The 14,821-nt window shown below is 52.0% G+C and overlaps 1 protein-coding gene across 5 annotated transcripts; it reads right to left on the bottom strand.

Moving 5' to 3' along the window:
- Positions 1-6,468: 6,468 nt before the first annotated feature.
- SHD (Src homology 2 domain containing transforming protein D) lies at positions 6,469-13,116 on the bottom strand. 5 transcript variants are annotated; one of them, XM_090289367.1, is made up of 7 exons: positions 13,037-13,116; positions 11,750-12,497; positions 10,571-10,676; positions 10,304-10,492; positions 9,212-9,335; positions 7,968-8,087; positions 6,469-6,866 (listed from the first exon to the last, which is right to left on the bottom strand). In XM_090289367.1, exons 2-7 carry the CDS (start codon positions 12,035-12,037, stop codon positions 6,647-6,649), a joined length of 1,047 nt encoding a protein of 348 aa, XP_090145493.1. In that variant the 5' UTR covers positions 12,038-12,497; positions 13,037-13,116; the 3' UTR covers positions 6,469-6,646. The 5 variants fall into 5 exon arrangements, with proteins under 5 accessions (XP_090145493.1, XP_090145492.1, XP_090145489.1 ...); XM_090289366.1 differs by having other exon boundaries at positions 12,934-13,114; XM_090289363.1 differs by having other exon boundaries at positions 11,750-13,114.
- Positions 13,117-14,821: the final 1,705 nt, after the last annotated feature.

Below are 14,821 nucleotides of genomic sequence, written 5' to 3'. Positions count from 1 at the left end.
GGTAGTGATGACTGAGCTAGAGAGAGCCCGGAGCTGGGATACAGGATGCCTGGGTTCGACCCCATCCCGCCGAGGTCCTGCCTTGTGACCTAGAACCCATCCTAGTCCTCCTGGTGCCTCACTCCACCCACTTGATCACCCACACTGCTGCTCAAACTGGAATTCTGCCATCCAACCCCTATCCCCGAAATCTGATCCCTGACTACTCACAACCTTGCATTTACTGAAAAGCCAAGGCATTTGCCCAAGCAGACGTTTAGCCTTCTAATGTCTTCTTTCCCTACCCACCTCACAACTGAACATCCCACAAAGCCGCAAGTCTCTTAAATCTCCTCCAGAACCTACCTGCCCACCCAGAATCCACAGGACTAGGAATATCTGTGTCTTCCGCCACCCGCCTGGGATTGACTCTACCCAGAATTTGTAGCATTGCCTCTCATCAGAGGGTGGGGGAAGAGGAAACTTGAAAAAGTCCAAAGGAGGGGGAAGGACTAGGCAGGGGTAGGCTGGGAGACTGTATTTGTTTGCTGGGAAGGTGTGGGCAGAGAGCTGCCCCATGGGCCTCCCTGTGGTTGATAAAAACAGTTCTGCAAAGAACACGGGCCCTATTTCCTTCTGGATAAGAAAGGAGGTCATACTGTAGTTGAGGCCTAGGGGTCCGCCCGTTCCTCCCAGGGAGTACTGCTGGCCCCTGGGGTGACAGGTACAGGGCTAGGAGGAAGTCCAGAGCCTATGAATCTCCTCAACTGAGCCCTCAAACTCCTCTCCAGGCCATGGAGTCAGAAAACCTCTCCATACCTGTCATGGGACCCAAAGTGATAAGAAGAAATCCATGCTTCTGACCCTCAAAGGAAGACATTTTGGGGGAAAATAATTAAGACTGGATTCTGTTATTCCATCTGCCACGGCTCCCCTCCCCCACTGCTACATCACCAGCTCTCCCAATGTGTCCCCCCAAGCCAGATGTGTTTATATAGAGTGTTCCAGAAAGATTCCTACTCATTGAGACACATTCTCACTCACCCACTCACATATACATATTACACTTCAGATTTAAAACAACAACAACTGGGAAACTGAGGCAGAAGATGGCTGGAAGTGGAGCCCCATGCAGCATTGGCGACCAGACATATCTTGTCTGGCCCAAGTGTACATCTATCTCCATGCCTGGTGTAGAGATTATTGAATGGGAAGGATAGAGGGGGTAGTGGGGTGCCAGCCAGAAAAGGAGGGCCTGATGGGCCAGGAATGGGGTCCCTGAGCACGGCATTGGGCTGCCTGGTGCAGTTCTGTAGTGAGTACTTAGGGCTCTTTCCCCTCTGCACCCCCTTCTGTTGTCCATCACTCCAGCTGCCTGTCCCTCCTGCTCAGAGTCCCTCTAAACCTTAGTCTCTCTGCTCTGCCAAATAGGGGCCATCTCTCTCTGTACTCAGGATCTTAGGAGAGTTGAAGGAGTCTAGTAAGGGTCCTCAGAGGGGGCCCCTGGTATATAATTCAAACTATGACCTGTCATTCTCACCCTACAGCTGGACCACGTGAGCCTCAAAAATAGTGGGAACTACTTGTGCTGAGCAACCATGGAGATTCCTGAGTTGGTGGAGGCCGAGGGCAATGCAACGCAGTTCCTGGTGGAGATGGATATGAGAACAGGTGGAGAGAAGAGGCGGGGACTTGGAACTTCCGGAATCTTAAGACTCTAGAATCTCAAAGAGCTAGAAACATAAACTCTAAAATTCAAATCAGATTCTTAGGAACAGAAATGCTGCAAACACAAGAACATCAAATTCTAGATCACAGAACCAAAGACATGATGGAACTTATAACTCTAGTCCAGGGCTCCAGCAAACTTTTTCTGTATAGGGCCACATAGTCAATATTTTCTTTTTTGTGAACTATGTGGTCTCTTTTGCAGCTACTCCACTCTGCCCTTGTAGCATGAAAGCCTCTGTAGCAGGCAGTAGGTGAATGGGCAGGACTGGGTTCCAATAAAACTTAATTTGAAGAGAGAGGCAGTGGGCCGAATTTGATCCACAAGCTGTATATTTTGCTAAACCTAGTACCAGGGTATCATAATCATAAAGACTCTTGAGTACATATAATTAGGGAGTTTTTATTTAAAACAATTCCAGAATCTTTTTTTTTTTAATGCATCATTAAAGCATATCCTACATACAGAGGAAAGCATAGCTCAATGGATGTTAGTCTGTTCCGGCTTATATAACAAAATACTGTAAACTGGGTAGTTTATAAACAATAGAAATTTATTTCTCATAATTCTGGAGGCTGGAAGTCCAAGATCAAAGTACCAACATGGTCATGTTCTGGTGACGAAACTCTTCCTGGTTTACAGACAGCGTCTTCTCGCTGTGTCCTCACATGGCCAAAGGGGCGAGGGAGTGCTCTAGGGTGTCTTTCAGAAGGGCACCTATTCCAGTCACAGAGCCCTACACTCATGATCTAATCACCTCCTAAAGGCCCCACCCTAACCTCTGGTGGATAGAATTCAACAAATGCAATTGGTAGGGAAGACATTCATACTATAGCAATGGATTTGCATAGCCAGAACCCACCCATACACCCACCACACAGTTCAAGAAAAACATTTCCAGCCTCCTAGATACTATCCTCATGGCCCTTCACAGCTAGTCCTCCCCACCACAACACTATCCTGAATTATAGCAGCATAGATCCATTTTGTTGGTTTTCCATTTTATTGAAATGGAATCATAGAGTACACTGTCTTTTGCATCTGACTTCTTTTTCTCCACATGATATCTGTAAAAGTCACCCATGTCAGTGCATGTGGTAGAGGCTTGTTCTTGTTTCTTGCAGTAGAGTATCCCAACATGTGACTACACTGCCATTTATCAGACTAATTTCCTGTTGCTGGGCATTTGGGCAGCTCTGGGTTTTGGCTATTATGAACAAGATTGCAGCAAACAATCCAGAATGTGACTTTTGATCAACACATGTAGACATTTCTGTTGTGCCTAGGACAATTCTAGAATCACGAACCACAAAATAGAATCTTGCCATTCTAGAATTCTAGGGCCATAGAATTCTTGGCTCTTAGAAATATAGCATATGTGGGGTGGTGAACACACAATACAATATACAGATGATGTATTATAGAATTGTACACCTGAAACCTATATAATTTTATTAACCAACATCACTCCAATAAATTCAATAAAAAAGTTATAAAAAGTGAAAAAAAAAAAAAAGAGCTATCGTATATGTTCTCAATGGGCATATCACTCCTAAGGAGGCAAAAATTGGTTCTTGGGGAGCAAAGAAAAGCTTATTCCTTCTATGTATAAAGCACAGATATGCATAATACTAAAAACAGATTTATAGTATATATATGGTATTAAAATTTCATAGTGGAACAAATTAAGATGTTTTATAAGTCTCCTTAGGGGAATGACAATAAAAAATGAGTGAGAAACACTGAAATAAAGGAATGAATGCTTCTAGAATCTTGGAACTGCGGTATCTTAAACGGTTGAAATAGATAGGCTCTTAGAACTTTGCAGAGAATTCTAGCATCCAGAATTGAAAGTCACTGATGCTCAAAACTGGAAAGAACTCTCCAGATCAACTAAGCCAGCTGCCTTGATTTACAGATGAGAAAGCTGAGAGGGTCAAGATGTGTCCAGTGACACACACAAGCCAGTGATATGGCTGGTTTTCTCTCAAACCTGGCTCACACACTCCCTCACTCTACATAATATCCCCTTATGGGTCAAACCTTGAGCAAAGGCAGGAGACCCAAGCCAACTTGGACAGGTCTCCTACTCTCAGTGGTTTCTGATGGCCTTGGGCACATGCCCCGCCCCTATCAAGCAGAGTGGAGCACCACCCTGGCTCCCAGTCCTAAGAGATGCCCATTCCTCTCCAGCTGGCAGGATCTGCCCACTGCCCGCCTCCAGGGTGGTATGTTATGGCTGTCCTGCCCAACCCCCACCCCTCCAGTGAGGAGGGGCCAATTACCAGTTAGAAGCACCAGGTTGTGAGTTGTTCAAAGCTTCAAGGGAGCTGGTGGGCATAGGTCCAGCTCCACACAGTTAGCTTTCCTACCCCCAAACAACTGCTTCATAGCCCCCAGGGATTGCTGCCAAGATTTGAACCTGAAGATGAAGGGGTTGGGGGTGCTGAGCTTCAGTTGCAGCAGAAAGAACCTTTGGCTGGGGTTCATGTCAATTAGAGACCTGGAAGCATGTCCCCACTCTGCCATTCACTTGCTCTGTGACCTTGGGCAAGTAATTGACCCCTCGTGATTAGGGTGATGGAGGTCACTGTGAGGATGATTGAAGCTCTTGACCAGGGTGATGGAGCTCATGACAGAAACATCCAGTTGGCAATTATTCCACAATAACCCAGGAAGATGGGAATGTTAGCCTCGTTTTTTAGAAGAAGAAACAGGCTTAGAGCAAGCACCTGCCCAAACTCACACAGTATGGCAGGGACAGGGACCCTGAGGTTTCACATGGAGTGGGAAGTTCTGACCCTGAAGGGTACAGGAGGCTGGAAGGGAAGATGAGCATTCCCAGATAGAGGTTTCTTCTCAGAAGGTGGCCCACTACCAACGTAACCAGATCTCTGGCTTCCCAGGTGAGCCTCGCCGTGTCCCTCCTCCCGCCCTGCCTCTGCCCCCTCTGTTTTCCCCCGCTCCTGCCCTTTCACCCCAGGATTCTTTATGCTGCTGGTGACTGAGGGGCATGACCACCGAGCTGGGCGCCTGGCTGTAGGGCCGCAGCCTCTCGAGGCACAAGGACGCAGGTAACGGCAGATGGTTGCTGAGGCGGGGCCCTCCACCGGCGCTCTCTCCTCCCTGTGGCGGAGTCGGGAACTGCAGCTGACGACAAGGATGGACTGTGCTTATCTACCACTTTTGCAGGGAGGGGTCGGCTGGGGCAGGAAAAGAGGGGAATAGATGGAGAAGGCTGCCCACTACACCGATGCTTTTCAGAAGCAGAGACAAAGCCCAGAGGTGGGCTGAAAAAAGGCAGGGTCTCTTAAGAGACTGTTCCTTCATGGCCTGTGTCATCTCCCCTCAACAGGTAATGCCCTTTACAGCAACATCCCACACTGGCCCAGGAGGTCCCAAAGAAGACTGAGTCAGGACCTATGGAGGGAAGGGTGTTGGACATCCCCAGGGAGGACCAGCAGGGCCATAGCTTCTATTCCATCTTGGTCGTCCCCCCCCCCCCAGGGGCATCTGGTCGCCAAACCTTGCCCCAGCCCCAGGCCCAGTCACCTCATTTCTACAGGCAGAATCTCTCCTGGCCCAGGCTCCTCTGCCATCCAAGACCAGGAGGGTTCCTTGAACCTGAAAGGGGAGTCAGAATCCCTGGCAGCTCAGAGAAGACCCTCTCGTGGCCATGTAAAGATGACTGGGTCTGGTGTGCTCTCCCTCCTGGGAGCACGCCCACGTGCCTTTCCCTTCCCCCTTTTCTTTCCCCACAGGCAGGCATCTCCTAAACTCTAAGGGTCCCCATGAGACTTGAAACCAGGGGAGCTATGGGCAGCAGCAGCTCATCCAGGGCTAACCCCTGAACCTGTCTCCAGAGCCCCCTTTTCTCTGACTTCTCAGTGTGCCAAAGCAGGCCCCCGCCTAGGCTCTCTTTTCTGTTGCTTCTTCTGTCCTAAGCCCTTCCTTGTTTCACTGTCCCCAGCTTTAATAAACATACTCTCAAAATCAAGGAAAAAAAAAGATATGACTGGTTCCAGGGCTATCAGGGAGTCCAGCAGCCCATCCTGAACCCCTGTCCTCATTTCTCTGACTGTGGACCTCTCCTTTGCCCCCTGAAGACCCCATAAAGGCTCATGAAGGAAGCAAAGCCAGACTGTGGCAATTTGGGGGTACTAAAACATTTGAGGGATCACCTGGGGGTCCCAAAGCCCCCAGGGGTGGCTGGAGAGGTCCACTGTGGCGAGGGAGCTGTGACCACTCACCAGCTCCCCCCTCTTATTCTTGGAGGGACATGTCCAATTAGCAGAGAAGTGATACCCCCAGCCTCCAAATAGTGCTCTGACCTGGGAGCCCTCTCCCCAAGGCAAGCTCAGAGATGTGGGGCATGGAGGGAGATCAGACTCCCTGGCATTTATCAGCTTCCGGGATCTCCTGCCCGACAGTCACCTTGAAGTGACACTAGCTGGGCTGGCTCCCCTCCCCCACTTCTGCTGTTTCCATGGGGACAGATGTCCTTTCAGCAGCAGCATCAGGCCTCAGCTGCCCGCCCTAATGGGGAGGAGGGGCTGGATGGGGGTGGGGCTGGCCTGAGAGCCCTCTCTCAGTTCTCCATCAGTATCTGCGGCTCTGTACTGTCTACAGCTTTCTGGGTTTTGATCCCTCCCTGCAAGCAATTCAGGCTCCAACCACAGATCTGTCCCCAAAACAAGGGTTGGTCTTTTTCATCCTTCCCAGGGGTTGGGGCCCCGGCCTCTCAGAAAGAACACTTGAAATACACAATAACATTTATTTTCCAGGCCAGAGGAGGACTTTCAGACCCTAGATCCCAGAAGGGGGCTGAGAGGGCAGCCCTGATGAAGACCCAGGGCCTGGAAGGGTAGGAAGTCTTTCCCTCGGGCCTTCTCCAGGACTTGAAAGACCTCCAGCGTTTGCAGCCAGTGAATCTCAGTCTCATGGAGCAGGGCAGGGGGCAGAGGCTCCAGGGCAGGGACTCTGGGTGACCACTGGGTACAGCAGGGCCAGGTGCTCAGCACCCTGCACAGGCAGTGGGCGTGAGCTGTAATGGAGCACCAGCTCGGGCACACTGGCAAAGGGGCCGCTGTGCTGACCCAGCACCAACTGGTTCTCTCCGGTCCGTGCAAACTTCAGATGCAGAAAGCCCTGGCTGCTTCTGGGGAATGACGTCACAGGCGACCTTCAGCACTCCAGACAGACCCCAGCATGCTCTCTACCCCTGAAGCCACCCCTCATGGCCCCTAGGAAGAGGGGGCTTGTAGCTCCAAATATTTCTGGTAAACAGCCAGTTGGTACCAAGTTTGGCTTGCTCCACACAGCAGAAATGCCTTCTATGCTTGTCCCCTGTCAAGGCAGGCTGGAGGTCCTGCCAGGGGACAGTTCCTCTCCTGTAATGCAAACTGCACTTTCTCTCCAAACCTTCTGACCGACCCCACCTGGCCTCCCTACTAGTTAACCCCCAGTCTGAGGTCCCTTTCCTTTCTCTCTGTCTCTGGTGGGTGGAATGATGGGGAACCTGGGGGATCATTTTATGAATGTCATTAATATGAACCAAGTACTTCCTTTTTCTGGAGCATGGTTCTCAACATTTTTTCATGTATTTTTTTCTATTTAATCATTGCCATAGTATCACGAAGTGGATGCTATTATCCTCCTTTCATAAATGAGGAAACCAAGGCTCATAGGTTGAGCAATTTTGCTACAGTCACACAGCTAGAAAGTATTAGAGGCTGGATTTGAACTTGCCTCCAAAGCCCTCTTCAATCTTGGCCTTTTAGGAATCTCACACTCAGATGCCTAGTAGAATCTTAGAAGTGTTGTATAATCAGACGCACTTAGAATCTTGGGCAGAGAAGGACATAGAACCAGGGTCTCAAACTCAAATGCCTGCAGGGCCACTCAGATTCTGGCCCTGGACAGACACAAATAAATATACTTTTTTAACTTTTGGACTGGGGGGAGTCCAAAGAAAAGTGGCATCTGGTTCCCCATCTCACCCAAGTCCTAGATCTACTGTATGGCATCCATCCCATCTTCTTGCATACCTACCATGACAGGGAGTTCATTCTCAGTAGGAACCTTGCCTGTGGTCTTCCTGGAAACCCCACTCACAGGTTCCATAAGTCCCATCCATTGGCCTGAAAGCCCAGCCCACTGGCTGCTGGAGCTACATTCCTCTTCTCCCACTGAATAAACCCAAAAACATGATGCATGCAGTCCTGTGACCTTCTGTCCCTCCAGGAGGCTGGGGTCTCACCTGAGGGACAGGGAGCAGTCTTGGGGGCTGGTCTCACTGAGCCGCACAAGGTAGCTGCCTTCCTTGCAGAGCAAGAGGAGGTTCTCGGCATCTGCCCGGCTCAAAGGGCCATGAAACCACCTGGGGTATGGGGGCAGATGTCTCAGGAAGGGTGATTCCCCTTCAAACACACCCTGAGCTCTGGTGCAGACACAGCTGGTTAAAGGAATTTTGATCCCCAGGCAATCAAAAGAAAAAGAGACCTTGAATTTCTCAAGAGGAGACTGGTTTCCTCAGGCAGGCAGCTGAGCCCAGGTCAGTGTGCAGCTGCTCCCACTAAGTCAACACTTACCCCTGATGCTGATCTTAGACTCCCCAGGCTGGATATTTCAGCCCCCTCCCTAATTCCCCAACTTGAATCACTTGTGTATCACTTTCATGAGATTGCCTCTGTCTATATCCGCTCCCACCTGTACCATTATTTACTTAATATTTTTCTTTAACACACTCAAAGGGAGGTAGTAGTTGTGAGCAAGGTGTCAGAGACAGATGAGCATCAGGGACTTCGTGGTTGTTTGTATTGATAGAAAACTAAAGAGAACTAACTTTTCCTCCTGCACTTCAGTGTTAATTAGCCAGGTCTGTATTGCCCACCTACAAGGTTTGGGAATAACTGTAATAAACACACCCACAGGACTAGGACCTGGGGGCGTAGGGAGTTCCTCAAGGACTCCTGGGCTCAAGGGACTCAGAGAAGACCCAAACTCTTCCAGCTTGTGCTCCTTACCCCAGTCCAAAGTTGAAACCTGATCAAAATCCTGTTCTTCCCAGTTCTATGCCAGTCCTATCCTGGGAGTGAGGATGATTTCTGCTTCTTTGTTCTCAGGCTCCACTCAAGTGAAGGGAGGAACTTCCCTTTTACTCTGTCTGAGCTAGGTACCACCTTGGGGATTTTAAGCCCAAGGTTCAGAGAAGTTAAGTGACTTGCTCAAGGTCATACAGCCAGGGAATACAGAGCAGGGATCTGAACCCAGAATCTGATGCCAGAGGGAATTGAGACTCCATCTGATTCTGTTTTGCACCTAACTAGATGGTCTGGCACACAGCAAGGGCTGGGGCCCAGTGAAGATTACTTGAAGAAATGAATGAAATGAATGAATTAATCAATTAAGTTCCTCCAGCGCCTCCTAGTCTGGGGAATCTGTAGCTGGAATGGGGCTGGGAGAGATTCAACCCAGCTCTTTCATCTTCAGTTCCCCACTCACGGCTGTTTCTCCAGGGGCAGGGCAGGGTCCACGCGCTCTGCGGGATGGGGGCTTCTAGGTGGGGGTCTCCGGAGCTCCTTGGCTGAGCCTGGGGTCCTTTCCCACTCTGGACTGTCAAACTGCACTGGAGGGGGAAGGTTAGAGAGTAAAGGTTTAAGTCCAACCTACCTGGGAGGGGCGGAGTGGGGGTAAGCCAGTGGAATCTCAGTAGGAAGGAGGTATCAATGGAATCCAGAAAAGGAGGGGTGGGTTTATGGCTGGGGCAGAATTAGTATAAGACCAACCAACTGGCCTTCAGAAGAAAGTGGGGGGAGGTCATCATCCATAAGTCAGGTGTCATAGATGGGCAGAACAGTTGCATGAGTGACAAATCAGAGCTGTAGGTGTGACTGAAGTGGTGGGTTGGAAGTACTGCCCCATTCCAGACAAATCATAGAACTAGAAACCCCCAATATACAGACAAACTGAGGCACATGGCCCAAATTCCCCTCCTAATCATACAACTTATAGGGAAAAGTTGGGTTCACACGACTCTTCCTGGTCCAAGCTATTTTATTTCTTAAAGCTGACCTTATTGTTACTCCTGTCATAGAAGAAGAAACTGAGACTCAGAGAGACTTGTCCAAACTTAGTCAAGTCTACCTGATGACAGCTACTAAGAAATGCTACCCTCTCCCCAACAACTCCTATGTAATTTGAGCATTTTATAGCACTCAATTTCCAAGCATCCATTTGGTAGGTATCATAATGATCCCCATTTTACAGGTAAGGAAATTGAGACTCAGGGAGATATAATGATTTGCCCAATTAAGTGACACAAATCCAGATCTAGTCTGACACCAAAGCCTTTCCCTGCAGTATACTGAGCAGAGTGAGTAGGTCCTATTGCACTCTAAAAGGTGTTTCTGTTGCCAAGGAAGACACTTTCTTCTGGGAAGAAAAATTTATGACTATCAATCATTCACACTTTAGTAAGAATTAACAAACTACCAAGTGGTTGATAACTGGGGTCTACTTTGTAAGTTGAAACAGGGCTTGGGATCAGCGAAGGAAATAGGCATTTAGAAGTCCAAGCCTGTGTTGGAGAAGCACCTGCAAATGCCTTGGAAATGTGGTCTTTCTTCCACTCCCAGGGTTGGTCATACTCATCTGCTGGCCGTTCATCTTCTGGGGGCAGCCGGCTCTGTTGAGGCTTCTGCCCTGAAAGAGGCCTGTCTCCTGGCTCCCCATCCTGCTCCTCATAGGGAGTGTCATATAGCTGCACTGCTCTGCAAGGCAGTTCTGGGAGACCAAGGGCACTGGTCAGATCCCACTCCCACCTGGGACTGTGTAATCCTCCCTTAAGCCCTGCTCACTCACCACTCACCACCCGCTGGGCATCATAGGGTTCCATGTAGCCATCATCTGGGGGTGGCGGATGAGGCTGGGCATCAAAGGGGTCGGAGTACTCCGTGTCAACTTTTGACTAGGGGAGAGGAGAGGAAGGGCACAGAGTGAGGGAGACCAAGCCTGGCTCTGGATACCCCCTCTGCCTTACCCTCTCTGGGTCATCTGACACAATCTCACCCAGTAGTTCTCTTTGTGTGTGTGTGTGTGTGTGTGTGTGTGTGGTGGGGGGTTGTTGGGAGTCTCCTCTACCACCCCCACATTTTTACAGACAGATGCCAGCTTCCCCTGCTCTCTTCCTTCATGCAGTTCTGGTCCTTCCTGACATAGACCCTCTCGCTTTCCTCCTTCAATAGTTCTCATGTTTATCAGCTGCCAGCACTGTTTGAAATGCTTTACATATATTTATTAGTTGTATCAACACTCAGTAAGCACATTATCCCCAACTCACAGAGGAGGAAACCAAGGTACAGAGATGGTAAATGATTTGCTCAAGGTCACAGAGCTAGTAAGAGCCAGGTTTTGATCCAGGTTGCCCGAATCTCTGCTTCCTCTTCCCTTTCTACGTGCCAGCAATCGAACACAGCCTCTCCAAACCGTCCCCAAATCCTCCCCTGTCTCCCCTGAAGGTTTGCAGTGGTCCTCTAAGAAAGATACTATAAAAAGCATGGGCATTGGAGGCAGGTCTAGAGCTAGAGCCATGTGACCTCAGGCACAATGCTTCTCTTCTTTTCTGTGATCCTCAGTTTCCACTGCTCTAAAATGGGAATAATAGAGGGAGTTCAAAGAGTAGTGGTAAGGATGTTTTAGTGTCCAGAGGGGAGCGAATCGCTCAGATCTGTTTTAGGAAGATCCCTCCAGCTGCCAAGAGGGAGGGAAGCTGAAGGAAGGAGAATGGAGAGGAAATACTGGCAGAGGAGGACAGGACAAAGCAGGGCAGTCAGAGAGGTAGGTGTGACCAGTACTGTACATTGAAAAGGGACAGGTATCAACCTTCACCCAGCAGGCAAAGGACTGGGGAGTGTCTGGCTGGCACCCTGACCTGTCCCTGGGGCCACACATTAAACATGATCCCCAAAGTCCAGGGGCTTGACCTGGCCATCCCCATCCAGTCTCCTGGGGCCACCCATCTTCCCACTCTTAACCACGTACCTCTGCCCCTGCACTGCCCAGCAAGACCTTGGCTCTGGCCATGTCCGCCATGTCACCTGCCTCCACCTTGATGAGTCGATGCCTGGGAGAGTCGTACTTGGAGTCCCCTGGGTCCGCGGGGTCCGGCTCCAGGCGGCTGTCTGCGTCCTCATAAGGGTCTTCGAAGTCCAGATTCTTCTGCTCCAGGTAAGCCCGCAGGATGTCGCTTTCCGTGTAGTCGGGAGTGGGTGGCTGCGGAGGCGGCCTCCGACCGCCAAAGCTCAGGTAGTCCCGTAGCCACTTGGCCATTTGGGCCTGCGTCACCCCACACCTGGCTACTGTCAAAGGAAGACCCACATGCCCTCTTCCGGGCACGCTTCCTCCGCAGAGCCCCCAGGAAGGAGGGAGAGGAAAGGTAGAGAGAGGAGGAGGAGGAGAGGGAGGGGAAGGAGAAAGAGGAGGAGGAAGATCAGGTGTGCCTTTGGCTGGGCTCAGAAAGGGATAAAAAGGGAGGAAAAGGAGGAGACAGAGAAGGGAAGAGGCGCAAAAGCCCACCTTATCCCGGCTCTGAGAGGACCGCGGGGGAAGGAGTTGCCCCGCAGGGCCCCGACCGCAGTCCGCGAGGCCGTCTGGCCGCGGCGAGGGGCAGCCGCGGAAGCGCGCGGAGTTTCTGCGGGCAGCGAGGTCTCCGCGTGCAACTCGACCACCAGCCGCCGCCGGGAAGCTCCGGGATCCCTTCCGGGGGTCCAGGGGTCGAGGAAAGCGCCGCCTGCGTACGCCCCAGCCCTCGCTCAGTCCGGACACCTGGGTTCTCAGGGCAGCGGGCGGGCTCCCCCGGGGCGCGGGCGCCCCGCCCGAAGTTGAGCCGCCGGGGCCGCGACCCCGACGCGGTGCATCCTTTGTGGCGCCCCCTCCGCTCCGGGGGGAGCCGCAATCCTCCAGCCCCCAGCCCCGCCGCCGCGATCCGGCCCCAGCCACTGGCACAAAGGGAAATAAAACCTCCTGCAATCCTCTTTCACGTTTTCGAAGAGACTTTACCCGCCACCACGGCGCGCGGCGGGGGGTGGGGGTGGGGCTTTGGGAAGGGGGCACGAGGCGGACGCCCCAAACCCCACCAGCCTCCGGCCGGGTCCGGGGCAGCAGCGTCAGGGCTTCTCCGCCTCCCCTCCGCGGCTTTCCCCACTCACGCCCCTCCGCCTGCGTACCCCTCGGAGGTGACTGAGACCTTCGGCTATCCTGGGGAGGGAGGGGACCCGGTGCCCACAGAGGAAGGAGGGTGATCAGAGGCCGCGGCAGCTGGACACTGACCCGGAGGGCCGAGGCTGGCAGGAGCGAGTGAGGAGCGCGGGAGGAGAGAGCCAACAGGAGCTGACCTTCAGGAGTGTGAGAGGTGCAGAGGCGGGGTGGGGAAGAGTGAGGGAGGTGGAAATTGGCCGGGAGTTGGGGGGCTGGACTTGACCACGAGACAGGGCAAATTGACCAGTAGAGGGGGTGAGCGACCATTACTGAGGGTTGAAATTGAACCAGGGTCTGGGGGCGAAACTGACCAGGAGATTGGGGGTGTGGAAATTGTTGCAGAGGTCACTGGCAGCGATATTGTCGCAGCTGAAGAAAGGCAAGGGAAGGGACGGGGATCTGGCTTCCCCTCCCCCAAGAGGGCTCTTCCTTGTACCCCGCTCCCTAGGGGCACTAATTGTAGGATGGGGGAAGAGGGTTGGGGCAGCTGGCCAGGGGAAAGAAGATGGTATCTGTGCCTGGCGAGGGTCCTCAGCATCTGTCCCTTTGTGGCTTCTGGGGGTGGAGGCAGGGAGGGGGACAGAAATGAGAGGGGTCTCGCCTGGCCAGGCTGTCTACTGACAGCTGCAGCTGTCTGGGGGTGAGGACGCTAAGAGGTTTGTGAGGGAGTGAGAGAGGCAGAGGGAGCTTCTGGCCACTTCCAGAGCAAACACATTTTTTCTTTCCCCATATGAGGACTTGCTTATTTCCCTTAATATTGGAGTAAGAGAGGGGTGGTCAGGAAGGATGGGACCCCAGATTTCCTTCTCCCAGCCCCTCATTGTGGGCAGGTGCCTATGGCTTGGAGGGGAGGGAGGACCAGACAGAAGTCAGAGCTGACAGCACTGTGAGCTGCCCCTGAAAACAGCGGGTTTGGGCTATGCCTATGCCATCTGCACCTGGCTTTCCTGGCTTGAAAAATGGGGCTTCTAATAGGAAACCCCTGAAAAACTAGAGGAAGGATTGCCAGGGGGAGTGAGTTTCCTGATGGGGAAACTGAGGCATGGCGTGGGAAAGGACTTGCTCAGAGCCACCCTGCAGCTCTTTTCTTCCTGAACGTCATAGCCTGACTTGGGGTGGCATTAGAGACCCACCAGAGTCTCTTTACGGAATCAGTGGTTCTCCATCTCCCCTCCACTGCTAGCCCCATTTTCCAGGTAGGAAAACTGAGGTCCAGAGCTGACAAGAAAAAGCAGGGGCTTGCTTCTCTGTGTCCCCCCTTTCCCACTTTGGCTGTGTCGCCCAACACAAACCTGTTGAACCTAGTCCTCCCTCTTGAAGCACATTCATTCAGCAACCCCCCCACACCCTGCCCACTCTGATCAGCAGCAAGGCAGCCTCCCTGGGGACCCCTGGCGGGTAATAGTCCTGTTTTCTGTCAGCAACCAGGTAATTCCGGGCTTGGCTCAGGGATGAGCTGATGACAGATCTAATCAAATCCAAGTCCTCGCCCTGTCGGATAAATAGTTGGAGTCTGAGGTATAAATATTTGAAAGAGCCCTTCTAATTACAGTTTGTGTCAGGAATAGCAATGAGAGGCCCCAGAGGCAGAATCAAACGGCATTTGACTTGCCTGTGCTTTTGAGCAGGCTTCCCCTGGGGCTGCCCCTCCACTGCAAGGCAAGGAGTGGGGAGGGAATGCAGGAAGGAGCTGGAGGTAGGCAGGAGGAGAGCCAGGGTGGGGGCCCTGCGACCTTGAGGTGTGTCCTGTAGAGCCACATAACCTCAGGAGTTTTGGCTTTCTTATTGGAGAGGAGGGAGCCATGGAGCAATGCTTGGAGCGGGGCGCTGTGTGGACAAAGGTGAGGAGGTAGGTGG

The sequence above is a fragment of the Furipterus horrens genome, unplaced genomic scaffold, assembly GCF_987537825.1.
Source record: "Furipterus horrens unplaced genomic scaffold, mFurHor1.1.pri manual_scaffold_10, whole genome shotgun sequence".
Lineage (NCBI taxonomy): Eukaryota > Metazoa > Chordata > Mammalia > Chiroptera > Furipteridae > Furipterus > Furipterus horrens.
This window is presented reverse-complemented; position numbering and strand designations above follow the sequence as displayed.

Bases quoted from the DNA above. Each gene is read 5' to 3' on its own strand.
- SHD (XM_090289367.1), bottom strand. From the start codon at position 12,037: ATGGCCAAGTGGCTACGGGACTACCTGAGCTTTGGCGGTCGGAGGCCG. The intron at 10,677-11,749 runs GTACGTGGTTAA...CCTCTCCCCTAG, and splicing joins TGGGCAGTGCAGGGGCAGAG to TCAAAAGTTGACACGGAGTA. The intron at 8,088-9,211 runs GTGAGTGGGGAA...CCCATACCCCAG, and splicing joins CTGCCCCTGGAGAAACAGCC to GTGGTTTCATGGCCCTTTGA.